This window comes from Rhinopithecus bieti, unplaced genomic scaffold, assembly GCF_001698545.2.
Source record: "Rhinopithecus bieti isolate Rb0 unplaced genomic scaffold, ASM169854v2 scaffold_7648, whole genome shotgun sequence".
Taxonomy (NCBI): Eukaryota; Metazoa; Chordata; class Mammalia; order Primates; family Cercopithecidae; genus Rhinopithecus; species Rhinopithecus bieti.
The window spans coordinates 348,413-364,094 of record NW_016805609.1 but is presented as its reverse complement, the minus strand read 5'-3'; the positions used below and the strand labels follow the sequence as shown (position 1 = coordinate 364,094).

The 15,682-nt window shown below is 44.1% G+C and overlaps 1 protein-coding gene across 1 annotated transcript in view; it reads right to left on the bottom strand.

Moving 5' to 3' along the window:
• Positions 1-1,642: 1,642 nt before the first annotated feature.
• Positions 1,643-15,682, bottom strand: part of FXN (frataxin) — a 70,470-nt gene continuing 56,430 nt past the window's right edge. The window contains exon 5 of the mRNA XM_017873051.1: positions 1,643-1,920. Within this exon, the coding sequence (XP_017728540.1) occupies positions 1,887-1,920 (34 nt within the window). The 3' untranslated portion in view covers positions 1,643-1,886. The remainder of the gene's footprint in view (positions 1,921-15,682) is intronic.

Genomic DNA, 15,682 nt, shown 5'->3' with positions numbered 1-15,682 from the left:
TTTTACTAAGGCACCCTCTTCCCTCTAATCTAGCCGTTCAAATCTTCTCCACCAGGGGCAGGTGCAGTGGCTTATTCCTGTAATGCCAGCACTTTGAGAGGCCAAGGCAGGAGGATTACTTGAACCCGGAAGTTTGTGACCAGCCTGGGCAACATAGCAAGACCCCATCTCTAAAACAAAAAGCAGGGCATTGTGGCACGTATCTGTACTTCCAGCTACTCAGGAGGCTGAGGCGGGAGGATCCCTTGAGCCCGGGAGGTCAAGGCTGCAGTGAGCCACGATTGTGCCAATGCACTCCAGCCTGGGTGACAAAGTGAGACTCTGTCTAAAACAAACAAAAAAAATCTTGTCCACCTGTCAAGGCCCATGTCTAAATTCACTCAGATTATTGAAGTCTCTTCTGATCTCACTCACTAGAAATGGTCCCCAATGCATCCTTTGATTCTCTCTGCTGTACCCATGGTTTGCTTCTTTGCTAGCCTGTTGCGTATTATGCCTATGCAGTATACCTCTGGGGCTTGTCTTCCTCTTCTTCCCCAGGAGTCATCTTTGCTATACACACTCACACATTCCTCCCATACACATAATCCAGCTCCTAAAATCCTTGTAGATAGAGCTTATATCTGGTACCCTGACACATAGCATGTGCTCAACAAAAAATATGTGTTGAATTGTCTCCTCACCAATATATGATTTATTTTCCTTTCTTTTCTTTTCCTTTTTTTTTTTTGGAGACAGGGTCTCACTCTATCACCCAGGCTGGAGTGCAGTGGTACAAGTACAATCACGGCTCACTGCAGCCACCACCTCAGCCTCCCAGGTAGCTAGGACTACAAGAAAGCTGACCACTCCCAGCTAATTTTTTGTATTTTTTGTAGAGACAGGGTTTCACCATGTTGCCCAGGCTGATCTTGAACTTCTTGGCTCAAGTGATCTGCCTGCCTTGGCCTCCCAAAGTGCTGGGATTGTAGGCATGAGACACTACGCCTGGCCAATATATAATTATTTATATTAATAATAAATCAAAAATAAAATACTGATTTTTCTTCTTTTCTTGTTTTTTGAGACGGAGTCTTGCACTCTCACCCAGGCTGGAGTGCAGTGGCACGATCTCGGCTCACTTCAAGCTCCGCCTCCCGGGTTCATGCCATTCTCCTGCCTCAGCCTCCCAAGTAGCTGGGACTACAGGCGCCCGCCACTACGCCCAGCTAATTTTTTTGTGTTTTTAGTAGAGACGGGGTTTCACTGTGTTAGCCAGGATGGTCTCAAGCTCCTGATCTCGTGATCTGCCCACCTCGGCCTCCCAAAGTGCTAGGATTACAGGCGTGAGCCACCGCGCCCGGTTTTTTTTTTTTTTTTTTTTTTTTTGAAACAATGTCTTGCTCTGTTGCCCAGGCTGGAGTGCAATGCTGCGCTCTCAGCTCACTGCAACTTCCATCTCCCCAGGTTCAAGCAATTCTGCGTCAGCCTCCCAAGTAACTGGGACTACAAGTATGCGCCACCACACCCAGCTAATTTTTGTATTTTTGGTAGAGATGGGGGTTTTAGCATGTTGGCCAGGCTGGTCTTGAACTCTTGACCTCAGGTGATCCACTCGCCTTGGCATCCCAAAGTGCTGGGATTGCAGGCGTGAGTCACTGTGCCCAGCCTAAACATTAATTTATTGACCAGACATGACTAAATGTTCCCGTCAAGAATGTTCTACAGATTCCTTCACTGATACATATCCACAGTAAGGAAAAAACAAACAGCCACTCACCCAGCCATCCTATGAACCGCACTGTTTGGGTTGCTTTGTTGCTCACTTGCTGATTGGAATCCCGGGAGACAGAAACAGAGGTAGTCCAGCGCATGGCCTATTTGGAGAGCATGGCCCTCACTTTTCCTCAGGGATGGAATAGCCACAGGAGCCATGTTAACCTTCCGGGAGAAGGAGTACGTCTCGAGCATGGGTTTGGCATGTTAAGGAGCCATGCCTGCAAATAAATTCCATCTCAAACTGAAGAGGCACTAACCGAGGAGCTGAGTTAACTATTCTTGCCTGTGGTTCCCAAGGCTACAACCTCCTTAGGATGCTGGGTAACGAGATCCTTTTCAACTCACTTGGGAGAGACTGGTTGTTGCCTGCAGCTGCCCCCTGGATGTGATTCATAGGGTTTCTATCTGCTGCGGAGCCAGAGAAAGCAACCAGCAAAGATATATTAGCTCCTACATGGTGTTTTTTTGGCCCCACTGAGATATGCCCTAAAAACTCCCAGCTAAGGACCTCCTATTACGAACGCATTCACTGTGTGTGAAGGATGTGATGTTAAACTCACATGCCAGAGAGAACTGGCCTATGAGGAAACAGGAAGAAAGTAGGCTCGCTCGCTCTCTTTCTTTTTTTTTTTTTTTTTTTTTTTGAGACAGAGTCTCACTGTGTTGCCTAGCTGGAGGTCAGAGGCACGATCTTGGCTCACTGCAACCTCCACCTCCCAGGTTCAAGCGATTCTCATGCCTCAGCCTGCCAAGTAGCTGGGATGACAGGTGTCTGTCATCATGCCCAGCTAATTTTTGTATTTTCAGTAGAGACAGGGTTTTACCATGTTAGCCAGGCTGGGTCTCGAACTCCCAACCTCAAGTGCACTGCCCACCTCAGCCTCCCAACGTGCTGGGATTACAGGTGTGAGTTACTGCACCCAGCCAGAAGAAAGTATTCTCTGTATCACTGCATTCACCTATTGGAGACTTCTTTCCTCAGGTAGCCAAGACCCAGAAGCAAAATGACTGGAAATCAAAGGTGGACATTAAGGGCACATCCATCTTCTTCATCAACTGCTGACAACTATTACTCAGGTGTGTAACGTGTAGGCAAAAGGTCTCTGCTATACCGGGGGCATGTGAGCAATTCGGTCCTGCCCAGATCCGGATTCTTTTTTTTTTGAGACAGAGTCTCACTCTGTTGCCCAGGCTGGAGTGCAGCAGCACGATCTCAGCTCACTGCAGCCTCCACCTCCCAGGTTCGAGCAATTCTCCTGCCTCAGTCTCCCCAGTAGCTGGGATTACAGGCGCTTGCCACCATGCCTGGCTAATTTCAGATCTGGATTCTTGATTCCTAGAATTGCAGCTACTCATGAGACTAGATTCATGCAATTGCTTGCTTTTAGGAATTATGGAGAGGAGGGTTACGTGGGTCCACAACCCCATAATATAATTCTAAAATTTCACAGCTTTGTCTCTGAAACCAAAAGTTTGATGCCCAAACTAATTTGGCAGCAAAATCTGACCTGAAGTAATGTAAGTCTATTTATGATTCTTATTCCTTTTAGTTAGTATAGTCATACATTTCACTGGGATATATTCATGTGTTTGTTTATAGGATGTGATTCCAAGTCTTTCTTGGAGGTATTATGTCATAATATACATTATATGCAATGTATTTCTGAAAAAATTCTAAATTCCATAACACATAGCCCAAGAGTTTCAGATAAAGAGCTGTGGAACTGTAAACTTCAACCTCAGGGAGATGAACAGTTACCAGTGAACTATCCGGAATGTCAAATTGCAGTTGTAGCACCTTAGAGTCTCTGCATTTTCTGCCCAAACATACATGACACTATATCTAATCCTAGCCCCAACTGGATACTGTGTCAGCCTTGTAGAAAATTTTGCAAAATCATTATACACACCTCAACATTCTAACACTGTGAATTTGCACTGAGCTGTGTTTACAGTGGCTGCCCCTCCTTAACAGGCCAAATAACTCCATTTCTTCTTACTGCTTTTCATATCAATAAAAAAACAAGCATCCACCTAAGGCAAACATACTCAAATTTCTCTGCCAGTTTTCAGGGAAAGAAAATTAGGAGAGTCACTAAAAGGACGACAATATGGTCAATTTCTTTTGTATATCAGCGAATTTTCTTTAGGTGGTTGTGGCAGGGTAGGGCTTGATTTTGTGACTGTAGTATGGTATCACCACAGCAAGTTAATCTTTCAAATATCCAGGTAAGTCAGAGATCATGATTTGGGTCTTTAACTGAGCAGGAATTAGGTGCAGGATGTCAAATTCAGAACACCTGAAGGTTTTACAGATGGCAAAATTATTAGATTGGATGAATGGATTACAGCCTAGAAGTATTTCTGTTGACTGAATAGAGGAAATATAGGCATTTCCCTTTTGTCCCCCGTACCCAGAAAAATGGAATGTGCTCAATGATTTATGAGTAATTGCATTCACCACAGGCAAAACATGTACCAACAGGCTAAAGGACATTCCAAAGGAAACTCATGACTCCATATTCATATCTAATGGAAGAAAGCCATACAACTCAGAAAGGAAACTTGGTAGGGTTCATAGTCTCGTACATCTGTGTTCACAATCACCACATGCTGTTTGATGTAGGATCCCAGGACAGATACAAAAATCCTCTCCATGCTTAAAGCACAGTTCTTGTGCAAAGCACTGAATTGTCTGTCTCGTGGATCTGGGTTGGCTTTTCTGCTGCATGAATTACTTCTGGGAGGAACATGACTTCCCATCTGTTCTCCTTTACTTTCTGAAGATGGGGTTTCAGCTATTGTATCATCTTTCTCCTAGACTATTATGATAGTCTTAACTATTTCCAGGACCAGGAACATACTTCCCTAAACTATGCACAAGTCTTCTTCTCTCACTTCATTCAAGCTTCTGCTCAGATGCTACTGTGTCACAGAGGCCTTCAATTACTCTATTAAAAAGAGCTCCACTCAAAAAAATTCTGGAGACGGATAGTGGTGATGGCTGCATAACAATATAAGTGTACTTAATGCTACTGAGTTATATTATTATTATTATTATTATTTGAGACCGAGTCTTGCTCTGTCGCCCAGGCTGGAATACAGTGGCATAATCTCAGCTTACTACAACCTCTGCCTCGCAGGTTCCAGTGATTCTTCTGCCTCAGCCTCCTGAGTAGCTGGGACTACAGGCATGTGCCACCACGCCTGGCTAATTTTTGTATTTTTTGGTAAAGACAGGGTTTCACCATATTGGCCAGATTGGCCTCGAACTCCTGACCTTGTGATCCGCCCGCCTCAGCCTCCCAAAATGCTGGGATTACAGGCATGAGCCACCACAGCCTTGAATTGTATTCTTAAAAATGGTTAAGAAGGTAAATTTTATGTTATATACATTTTAAGACAATAAAAAAAGGGAGAAAGGAAGAAAGAGAGAAAAGAAGAAAGGAAGGAAGGAAAGAGGAAGGAAGGGAGGAGGGAGGGAGGGAGGAAGGAAGGAAGGAAGGAAGGAAGGAAGGAAGGAAGGAAGGAAAAGCAAATAGGTTCTACTCAGCATGATCCATCTCACCCGCTTCATTTTTCTATTAGCACTTAACGATACTGGGGATGCATGTGTCTACTATCTGCATTCCCCCAGTGAAAAGTGAGCTCCGGGAGAGCAAGTGCTTCATTTACTTTATTCAATCCTATATTTGTGACTCCCAGAACAGTGCCTGAGCTTTGTAGAACTACTAAATGTTTTCTAAATAACAGCAAGCAAGCAAGCGAAGTCCCAAACTAGTATTCCCATCTTTAGTTTTTCTCCCTTGGTCTAATCTTAAACACTGACCTTAGGGTTATCTGGGTTATCTTTTTAAAACAGATCTAGCCAAGTGTAGCATCTCTTCCTTTAATTCTTTTAATTCTGTGAGGCTGAGGTGGGAGGATCGCTTAAGAAAGATATTACTCCTAATATCACAGTAGGTGTACACCTTGTGATATTATTTGTAATATCTAAAGGAGGTATCACTTGTAATATCACAGTGGGTATACACACTGTAATATTATTTGTAATATCATAGGGAGGTATTACTCCTAACACCACAGTGGGTGTACACCCTGTGATATTATTCGCTATATCTAAGGGAGGTATTACGCCTGTAGTCTCAGCTACTCGGGAGGCTGAGGCAGAAGAATCACTTGAACCCAGGAGGTGGAAGTTGCAGCGAGCTGAGGTCGTGCCACTGCACTCCAGCCTGGATGACAGAGCAAGACTCCGTCGCAAAAAAAGAAAAAAAGAAAAAAAGAGGTATGTAGGCCTGGTGCAGTGTCTCATGCCTGTAATCCTAGCACTTTGGGATACTGAGGCAGGAGGATTGCTTAAGCCCAGGAGTTTGAGACTAGTCTAGGCAACATAGCAAGACTTCATCTCTACGAATTTTTTTTTTCTTTTTTTTGGCTATGTCCTGCTCTGTCACCCAGGCTGGAGTGCAGTGGCGTGATCTCGGCTCACTGCAATCTCTGACCCCCGGGTTCCAGGGATTCTCCAGCCTCAGCCTTGTGAGTAGGTACAGGTACCCGCCACCACATCGGCTAATTTTTGTATTTTTTTTTAGTAGAGATAGGATTTCACCAAGTTGGCCAGGCTGGTCTCAAACTCCTGACCTCAAGTGATCCACCCACCTCAGCCTACCAAAGTGTTGGGATTACAGGTGTGAGCCACCGGGCCCAGCCCCTACAAAAAATCTTAAAAATTAGCTAGGCATGGTGATACGTACCTGTAATCTTACCTATTTGGGAGGCTGAGATGGGAGGACTGCGTAAGCCCAGGAGTTCAAAGTTACAGTGAGCTGTGATTGCACCACTGCACTCCAGCCTGAGTGACAGAGACCCTGTCTCAAAAAAACAAACAAAGATGTGTTGAAGTACTAACCCCCAGTACCTCAGAATGTGACCTCATTTGGAAATAAGGTTGTTGCAGATGTTTTAGTTAAATTAAGACAATGAGGTCATACTGGAATAAGGTAGGCCTCTAATCCAATATGACTGATTTCTTACAAGAAGTCAATGAAGACAAAGACACCAAATGAAGAATGCCATGAGCTCACGCTTGTAATCCCAGCAGTTTAGAAGGCCGAGGCAGGCTGATCACCTGAGGTCAGGTTTTCAAGACCAGCCTAGCTAACATGGTAAAACCCCATCTCTACTAAAACTACAAAAATTAGCTGGGCGTAGGGGCGCACACCAGTAATCCCAACTACTCAGAAACATGAGGCAAGAAAATCGCCTGAACCTGGGAGGCAGAGGTTGCAGTGAGCCCAGATCATGCCACTGCACTCCAGCCTGGGTGACAGAGTGAAACTCTGTCTCAAAAAGAAAAAAAAAAAAAGGAAAAAAAAGAATGCCACAGGATGATGGAGGTAGAGATTGGAGTTACAAAGATGCAAGCCAAGGATCACACAGATTACCTGTGAAACCAGAAGCTAAGGAAAAGACATGCAACAGATTATCTAGAGCCATCAAAGGAGCAGAGTTTTGCTTATACCTTAATTTTCTATTTCTGCCCTCCAGAACTGTGAGATAACAGATTTCTGTGTTTAAGACCCCAGTTTGTGGAACTTTGTTACAGCGGCTCCAGAAAACTAATACAGGGTTGGTGATAAATTGAGAGCTAATATGAACAACAGCCTGGCCCTGCTAACCCTCCTCTACTGGGCCAAGAACTCCCAGACAGTGGGCTGCTGGAGGCCGCTGCTCCTGGCATGAGCTGGTACCATGTGCACATCTCTGCCCAACTCCTCATCTAGTGCTGTCATATCAGGAGCTTGCAACCAGCCATTAGGGCCACCAATCATCCTATTTCCTAGGGAATGAGGAATTTTCTGGGATTCAGGACTTTCAGGCCTAAAAATGGGAAAGTCCCTGGCAAACCAGAACAAGTTGGTCCCCCTACCAGCCATGGGAAGAGTATTTATACCATGGAAACTGACAAATCCTACAAATCAGGGCTTTTCCCCTTTGGAGAACTTGTTAAATATTGAGCAGTATACCACTCTGCCGGTAAGCTCTTGCAGTTTCAATTAGTCAAAGCCAAAAAAAAAAAAAAGCTAAGTTTTTGCTAGATAAGTACTATAGTTATAACTGCGGCATGATGAATCACATTTTGTTTTGTTTTGCTTTTGAGACAGAGTCTGACTCTGTCACCCAGGCTGGAGTGCAGTGGCACAGTCTCAGCTCACTGCAACCTCCGCCTCCCAGGTTCAAGTGATTCCCCTGCCTCAGCCTCCCGAGTAGCTGGGATTACATATGTGTGCTGCCACACCTGGCTAATTTTTGTATTTTCACTAGAAATGGGGTTTTACCATGTTGGCCAGGCTGCTTTCGAATTCCTGGCCTCAAGTGATCCACCTGCATTGGCCTCTCAAAGTGCTGGGATTAGAGGTGTGAGCTACCAGGCCCGGCCCATGAATCACATTTATAAAAAATTTTAAATATAAAGCTAAGAAATGGCCTCTCCCTAAACTTGACCTTCTCTTCCAGATCAACGGTATTTATTTATTTAGAGCTACCAATATCAAAGTTCTTCTCAACTGGAAACATATAATTGTAAAATCTTAGAATTGAACACAAGTTAGGAAATGTTAAAATGGCCATTTTTAAGGCCCCAACATCCTTTTTCCTAATAACTACATAACAGAAATACAGATGCTTCACACCCTCCTATGGACTTACACACCTAGATCTAAGTCTTACAATCAATTGTACTTGTCACAATAATTTATGGAGAATCAGCAATGACTTATCGAACATTGGCACAGCACTTAGCCCACCACATCTATGGCATAAATAAAATAACTTCTAGGTTGCACCCTAGCAGCAATAACACCACCCTTCTCTTCCATGAGAGAAACTGTAGAGGAATTTGAGGACTGAGTGAATCTCCACTAGATCCAGCAGCAGCCTAGAGGTCTCCCTTTCTCAATGAGGCACAGGCACGAAGATGTTCTTGTCAGAGGCGTGTGAACCAGAGCAACTTTATCTTAAATAGGAGCTGGGTAAAATAAGGCTGAAACCTACTGGGCTGCATTCCCAGACAGTTAAGGCATTCTAAGTCACAGGATGAGACACGAGGTGGGCACAAGATATGGGTCATAAAGACCTTGCTGATAAAACAAGTCGGTTTTGGAGCTGGCCAAAAGCTACCAATAGTAAGATGGCCACGAGACTGACCTCTGGTGATCCTCACTACTACACCCCCACCAGTGCCATGACAGTTTACAAATGCCATGGTAATGTCACGAAGTTACCCTATATGGTCTAAAAGGGGAGGCATGAAAAATCCACCCATTGTTTAGCATATCATCAAGAAATAACCATAAAAATGGGCAACCAGAAGCCCTTGAGGCTGCTCTGCCTATGGAGTAGCCATTGTTTTATTTCTCTACTTTCTTAATAAACTTGCTTTCACTTTACTGTGTGGACTCACCCTGAATTCTTTCTTGTGTGAGATCCAAGAACCCTCTCTTGGGGTGTGGATCGGGACCCCTTTCCAGTAACACTCTGACAGCACCCTCCCTCCGTAACTCTCTAACTCACTCATCACTCTCCCAGTTCATCCTACTCACTGCTTGTAGCCAGAGGATCTGTTTAAAATGTTCAGCTACTGGATGGAATGATCTCCAAGGTATATGGTACAGTAAAACAAAAACAACGAAACCCAAGCAGTTTGTACTATGTACTGCCTTTTTTATTTTTGAGATGGAGTTTTGCTCTTGTCGCCTAGGCTGGAGTGCAATGGTGCCATCTCAGCTTACTGCAACCTCCGCCTCCTGGCTTCAAGTGATTCTCCTGCCTCAGCCTCCCGAGTAGCTGGGATGAGGTGCCCACCACCACATCTGGCTGATTTTTAAAATATATTTTTAGTAGAAATGGGGTTTCACCATGTTGGCCAGGCTGGTCTCGAACTCCTGGCCTCAGATGATCCACCCGCCTCAGCCTCCCGAAGTGCTGGGATTACAGGCGTGAGCCACCACGCCTGGCCTATGTACTGCCTTTTATAATTTAAAAAGCAGTCTTATGTATGTTTGTACAAAGGCAGCCTCTATAAGCTTATAGTACACACTATGACCATAACTCTTTCCACAATGCATTTTATTGATGTACTTTTCTGTTTCTTTTCTATCTCTGTATTTCACTAGACCATGAATTCCTTGAGGTGAGGGAATGTGTTTGTTAATCTTTGTATCCTAGCACGTGGCCTGTTTCAAAATAGGCAATCAATAACAGTTGGTTGAATATATGAATTATTAAATAAAGGCAAAAATATAGTCCTTCACAGTTTCTTTGTCCCAGTTAAATTTACAAAGCCAATTCTTTAATATAAACACAGATCCATCAAGGATGTGTGCCACTTCCTACCATTTTAAGTATTTTTTTTAATCAGGAAGAGCCAGAGGCAAAAGTCAAGAAATTAACCACATGCGAGTGTGCACCCGCACACACATACACAGATAGGCCCAAACATCTAATTAGGAAAACCAAAACAAAACCAATTTACAAGCCTTGGCTCATCATCTCAATAGCTACTTGCACTAATCCTATAATTTATGTCTACTAAACACTGTTATTTTCCTTCTCTGGGCATTAGGCAACTTGGGAAAGGATTCCAGAAAAATTTCAACACTACTGACACTCATGATTATTAATGTTATTAATACTGTTTTTTATTTTTAATGGCCAGTCTTCTAAATGCTTGTATCCAACCTTAGAGAAGAATGTATTTTATAGGATTGCTGCCAAATGCAGCCCTGAACGCTATCTACTGGGAGTCTCCAGCCTTCCCAGTACTAACCTGACTTCCCAAAGCCCTTGGAGATCTCCCTTCTTTCCAAAGGAAGCCTTACGATTCCTTCTTTTTCACATCTCCTTGTCACTGACACACCCCTGGAACAGGACAAGGGAAGTGTCCACCTACCCTACCTTCCTCCTTTCTCAGGCCAAGTGTCATTCTCGGAGGGTGGGGGCGGGAGGCAGGAGAGGAGGGGAGGGGAGGGGTACGGGAAAAGGATGTAGTGGAGGGAGAGTTAAGGCCTGGTTCTGCCTTCCTCCCTCCCCCCCAGCCCAGCGGATTTCCTTCCCAGGGCAGTAGCCAGTGGCTCCAGGAAATAATTGCCCTTATCAGCCCTCACTCTGAACAGTAAGAAAGGAAAGGTCTCAATTCCTCCCTGAAAAGGAAGGGAATCTCAGTCTACTTTTTGGTTTTTCAAATAACCCTTCTTAGCACCTCTAGGGCTCATCCTAACATCCCCAGGGCTCTTGATTTCTCTCCTGATGCGGTTCCTGGATCTTAGTTTCCGTAAGACTGCCCCAGTGGAGTTAGCCAAGGATGCAGCTTTTTCTTCTGCCCTGGAGTTTATCAGGTGTTTGTATGGTTAAATGACACTCTTTAGGAGTCTGATGAGTGTCTACCTTTCGTACCACTTATACTTTTTACCTTGGGCATGGAGTGGTTCTGACAAATCTTTCTGAAACTCTGGTGAAAAATTCTAAGCAAGAGAAGGGGAGCCGGAACAGAAGCTGGGGTTTTCCTCCTGAATGGTGAGGGGGCAGTGGACCACAAAGATGAAGACTGGATCTAGTGTGAAGGGATGGAGGCTGAGCTCCATGTATGTTCCAAAGGGCATCTAGAAAGGTGTTTGTTTTACTGGGATGTTTTTATGGCACCCTGCAATCTTTTAATTTTTCCCTTATTCATTCTTTTCTAAAACCCTTGAAAGATCCCACTAGGGCTGTTCTTGCCTTTAGAACTGTGAGCCTAGTGAAGCAGGAAAGCTTCTTTGGGAGTAAATAGCAGACTAGAACACCCCCACTCCACCCCAACCCATCCAGATGCTGCTAACACAGAGAGGAAGGCTGGGTTGAATGTCCCCCTCCCTATTCTTCCTCTCAGGATTGGGCACACACCTGGCCGGGATAAAGGAGTCAGGTCATTTGAAAGGCCCATCTCTCTCTTACCAGGGGAGGGCATCCAGGTTCTTGGTGTCTTGAACAAAGAATTGGATAAAACGCACAAAGCAAGGAAGGAATGAAGGGATTTATTGAAAATGAAAGTACACTCCACAGTGTGGGAGTGGCCCGAGCATAGGGGCTCAAGGGCCCTGTTACAGAATTTTTGGGAGTTTAAATACCCTCTAGACGATTCCATTGGTTACTTGGGGTACGTCCTATGTAAATGAAGAGGATGAAGTAAAGTTACAGGCATACACCCTATGGAGAGGATATTTTCTGTTATAGCTGAAGTGTGAATTGGCCTATGTTTCCTGCCTTCAGATGCTATTTTCCTGCCTCATCTCTTTGTTTCTTCCATTCCCTGTGCCACATAAAAGGGTTCCTTTGGGTTTCCAGGGACTGTCAGATGTCCTAACCAGAGTGACTCCATCTTGAATAAAGGCCAAATAAAGCCAAACCTGCTGGGTTACATTCCCCAAGAACTGGGCACTCTTGGTCATGAGATGTTTATGATTGAGGGAATGAGTTAAAGTTGCTAACTAAAGACCCAGAACTTATGGAAATGCCCCAATATTTTAAGAACAAAAAGCATTCTTAGTTTAAGAATAGGTTCTGCTTTAAAGATAACAGTGTACTAATAAATTCTTGCTGAAATCAATAGTAACAGGAAAATAACAGTACCAGTAGCCTGTCACAAGCTGATCACAAGCCTTTGTAATTAAGTACACAATTGTTATACAAACTACATAAGCAAGCACTACATTTAAGGTAGTGTTTTCCTCCTCTTTTTTTCTGAGGATGCCCTACTCTGTAATTGAGTAGTCTCTAATTAACTATCTTAACTTCATTATACTCTGCAACTTACCCTGAATTCTTTCCCGGGCAAGATCCAAGAACATTCTTGGGGTCTGGAACAAGACCCCTTTTCTGGTGTCAGGACTGGGCACCAGATCTGGAAGAAGCAGGACTCAGGCCAGGCGCGTTGACTCATGCCTGTAATCCCAACACTTGGGGAGGCCAAGACGGGCGGATCACCTGAGGTCAGGAGTTCAAGACCAGTGTAACCAACATGGCAAAACCCTGTCTCTACTAAAAATACAAAAATTAGTCGCTGGGCACAGTGGCTCACACCTGTAATCCCAGCACTTTGGGAGGCCGAGGCAGGCGGATCCCGAGGTCAGGAGATGGAGACCATCCTGGCTAACACAGTGAAACCCCATCTCTACTAAAAATACAAAAAATTAGTTGGTCATGGTGGCAGGCGCCTGTAGTCCCAGCTACCCAGGAGGCTGAGGCAGGAGAATCACTGGAACCCAGAGGGCAGAGGCTGCAGTGAGCCGAGATTGCGCCACTGCAATCCAGCCTGGGCAACAGAGCAAGACTGTCTCAAAAAAAGGAGAAGAAGAAGGAGAAGGAGAAGGAGAGGAGGAGGAGGAAGAAGGAGGAGGAGGAGAAGGAAGAGGGAAGAGAAGAGAAGAAGAAGGAAGAAGGGCTTTGCAGGTGGCACACAAAATTAGATGAAAAGAATAAGGGGCCCTTAAAGGGGGAAGAAAAAAAATGGGAAGTCCAGATGGAGAAAGATTCCTTAGATGATAGCTAGGGGATGCTGTGAGGGGTCCTTGAGGGTCTAGAACAGGACTCTCCTGCCCAAGGGGAGAACCAGGATGGATTGTGGAGGGCTAGTAGCCTGGGAGAGTGCAGTGGTTCTCTTTAAAGAAAAATCTCAGGACCCTTTATATTCTTGAGTTATAGAGGACTCCAAGGAGCTTTTGTTTGTGTGTTATATATATCCTTTTAATCATATTTAAAATTAAAACTGAGAAATGTTGAAAATGGTCATCTGTTCATTAATTTAGAAATAATAACTGGGTGTGGTGACTCATGCCTGTGGTCCCAGCACTTTGGAAGGCTGAGGCAAGCGAATCGCTTGAGCTCGGGAGTTCAAGATCAGCTTGGGCAACATGGCAAAACCCCATCTCTACAAAAAATAAAAAATAAAATTAGCCAGGCATGGCTGCATGCGCTTGTACTCCCAACTACTCAGGAGGCTGAGATGGAGGATCGCTTAAGCCTGGGAGTGCGAGACTACAGTGAGCCGTGATCATGCCACTGTACTCCAGCCTGGGCGACAGAGTGGGACCTTGTCTCAAAAAAAAAGGAAAAGAAAAGAAAAGAAAAAAGACATAACAATCATAAACTCATCTGTTTATATGGTTAAAAGAAAACCTTACACAAATTAAATTTAACAGAGTTTAACTGAACAGTTTGAGAATCGGGCAGCCTCCTCAGCCAGAGTAGGCTCAGAGACTCCAGCACAGCCACGTGGTGGAAGAAGATTTATGGACAGAGAAAGAAAAGTGGCATACAGAAAACAGAAGTGAGGTATAGAAACAGCTAGATTGGTTACAGTTCCATATTTGGCTTATTTGAAAGCAGTGTCAAGAGCTGACCTCCTTTGATTGCCAAAATCCAATGATTGTCACAAGAGTAGGTCACAGTCTTGTTTACGTATCTAGGTAGGTTACAATTCACTAAGTACAGAATAACCTTTAGGTCAAGCTTAAACTATGTAAGGAGGCAGCTTTAGGCTAAATTCGATTTAACAATATTAATGACATATTTATGATAAATAACTATTTTCGAAACAAAACATATTTGGTGGGAAGAATGGAATCATTGCAGGACTTTTCCTTAGTTCAGCCTAAGATAAGTCTCTTGTCCATCACACAGTCACAAAAATTTAGGCTTGCAGATGGTTTAAGGGGTGAGTAAAGCAGGGTTTTTATTAAGTGAAAAGGGGAAATAAAGGGTTGGGGGGAACAGAGATTTTCTGCAAGGCCAGAGTCCCCTGCTAGAGTGCTTCCCACCAGGCCGCTTGAATCCCAGGTTCACATAGGAAAAAGAAGCGCCAGGCTCCTCCCTGCTGCAAACTCCCGAGGCTCCACCCCAGTGGGCAGGCTGGTTGGAGTTTCTCCAGGGACCCCTCCCATCTGGCTGTCAAAGAATTATTTTACAGTTTTATAAAACTCTGAGAAATAAAAATGAAATCCTAAGTTGCCCAGCTGACTAAATGGATGCACCACCTCTTGGCCAAGGGGACCCCAGAGAAACCTTGAAAAATGAGTTCCTGCCATGATGTGTTGTTATACCCTCTCCATTGCTAAACACCATTAGGATTTCCTTCCTACAGGTTAAACAGAAATCAGCCCTTTGGAAGGACGAGCTGCACCGCTGATATCAACCCCTTCTGACACTGCCCCTTCCTTTTGCAGTTTCTGCACAACTAACCAGCATTCCTTCCTGATAATAGACTGCCCACAATGGAGTGGTTCTTTCCAGTTTACAGAGGATGCACAGTGAGGGTTTCTGTGTTCTCTGTTTCACCTTTTGATGTCAGAGGACAGAAAACTCCACCCTCTGATCATGCTAATGCTGCCAATTTTTGCACATGCATCCCATGGAGAGGCATGAAGCTCAACTGAGCATGTGCATGTTTCTCCTTTCATGACTATTCATGACTCCTCCTATAGTTTATTGAATACATATATTTGGCCATCCTATTCAACATACATGCCCGTCTTATTCTTCTGACCCTCAGTGTCTGTTTTTGGCTTCTGGCCAGAGACTACATTTCTCAGCCTGTCAGAATGACCACCCTGCAGGCTGCAATCTTTTAGGAGAAATAAAGCTCTTCTTTGCAAATTTATTAATCTCAGAATTCTTCAGTTGACAACTGTAATGTTTGGCTTAGTAGAAAACAGCTGGATTCTTCTACTTGTCTCTTCATTCCATCTGTTGCAATATGTTGTTTTCATTGGAGTATATGAAGAAAACCCAGGCTCACAGAGTTATGTAGTTGGAAAAAGGAGAACATTACATATATCTGAAGAGATCTGGGGGACCTAGAGGTTCACTTTTTTTTTTTTTTTTTTTTTTT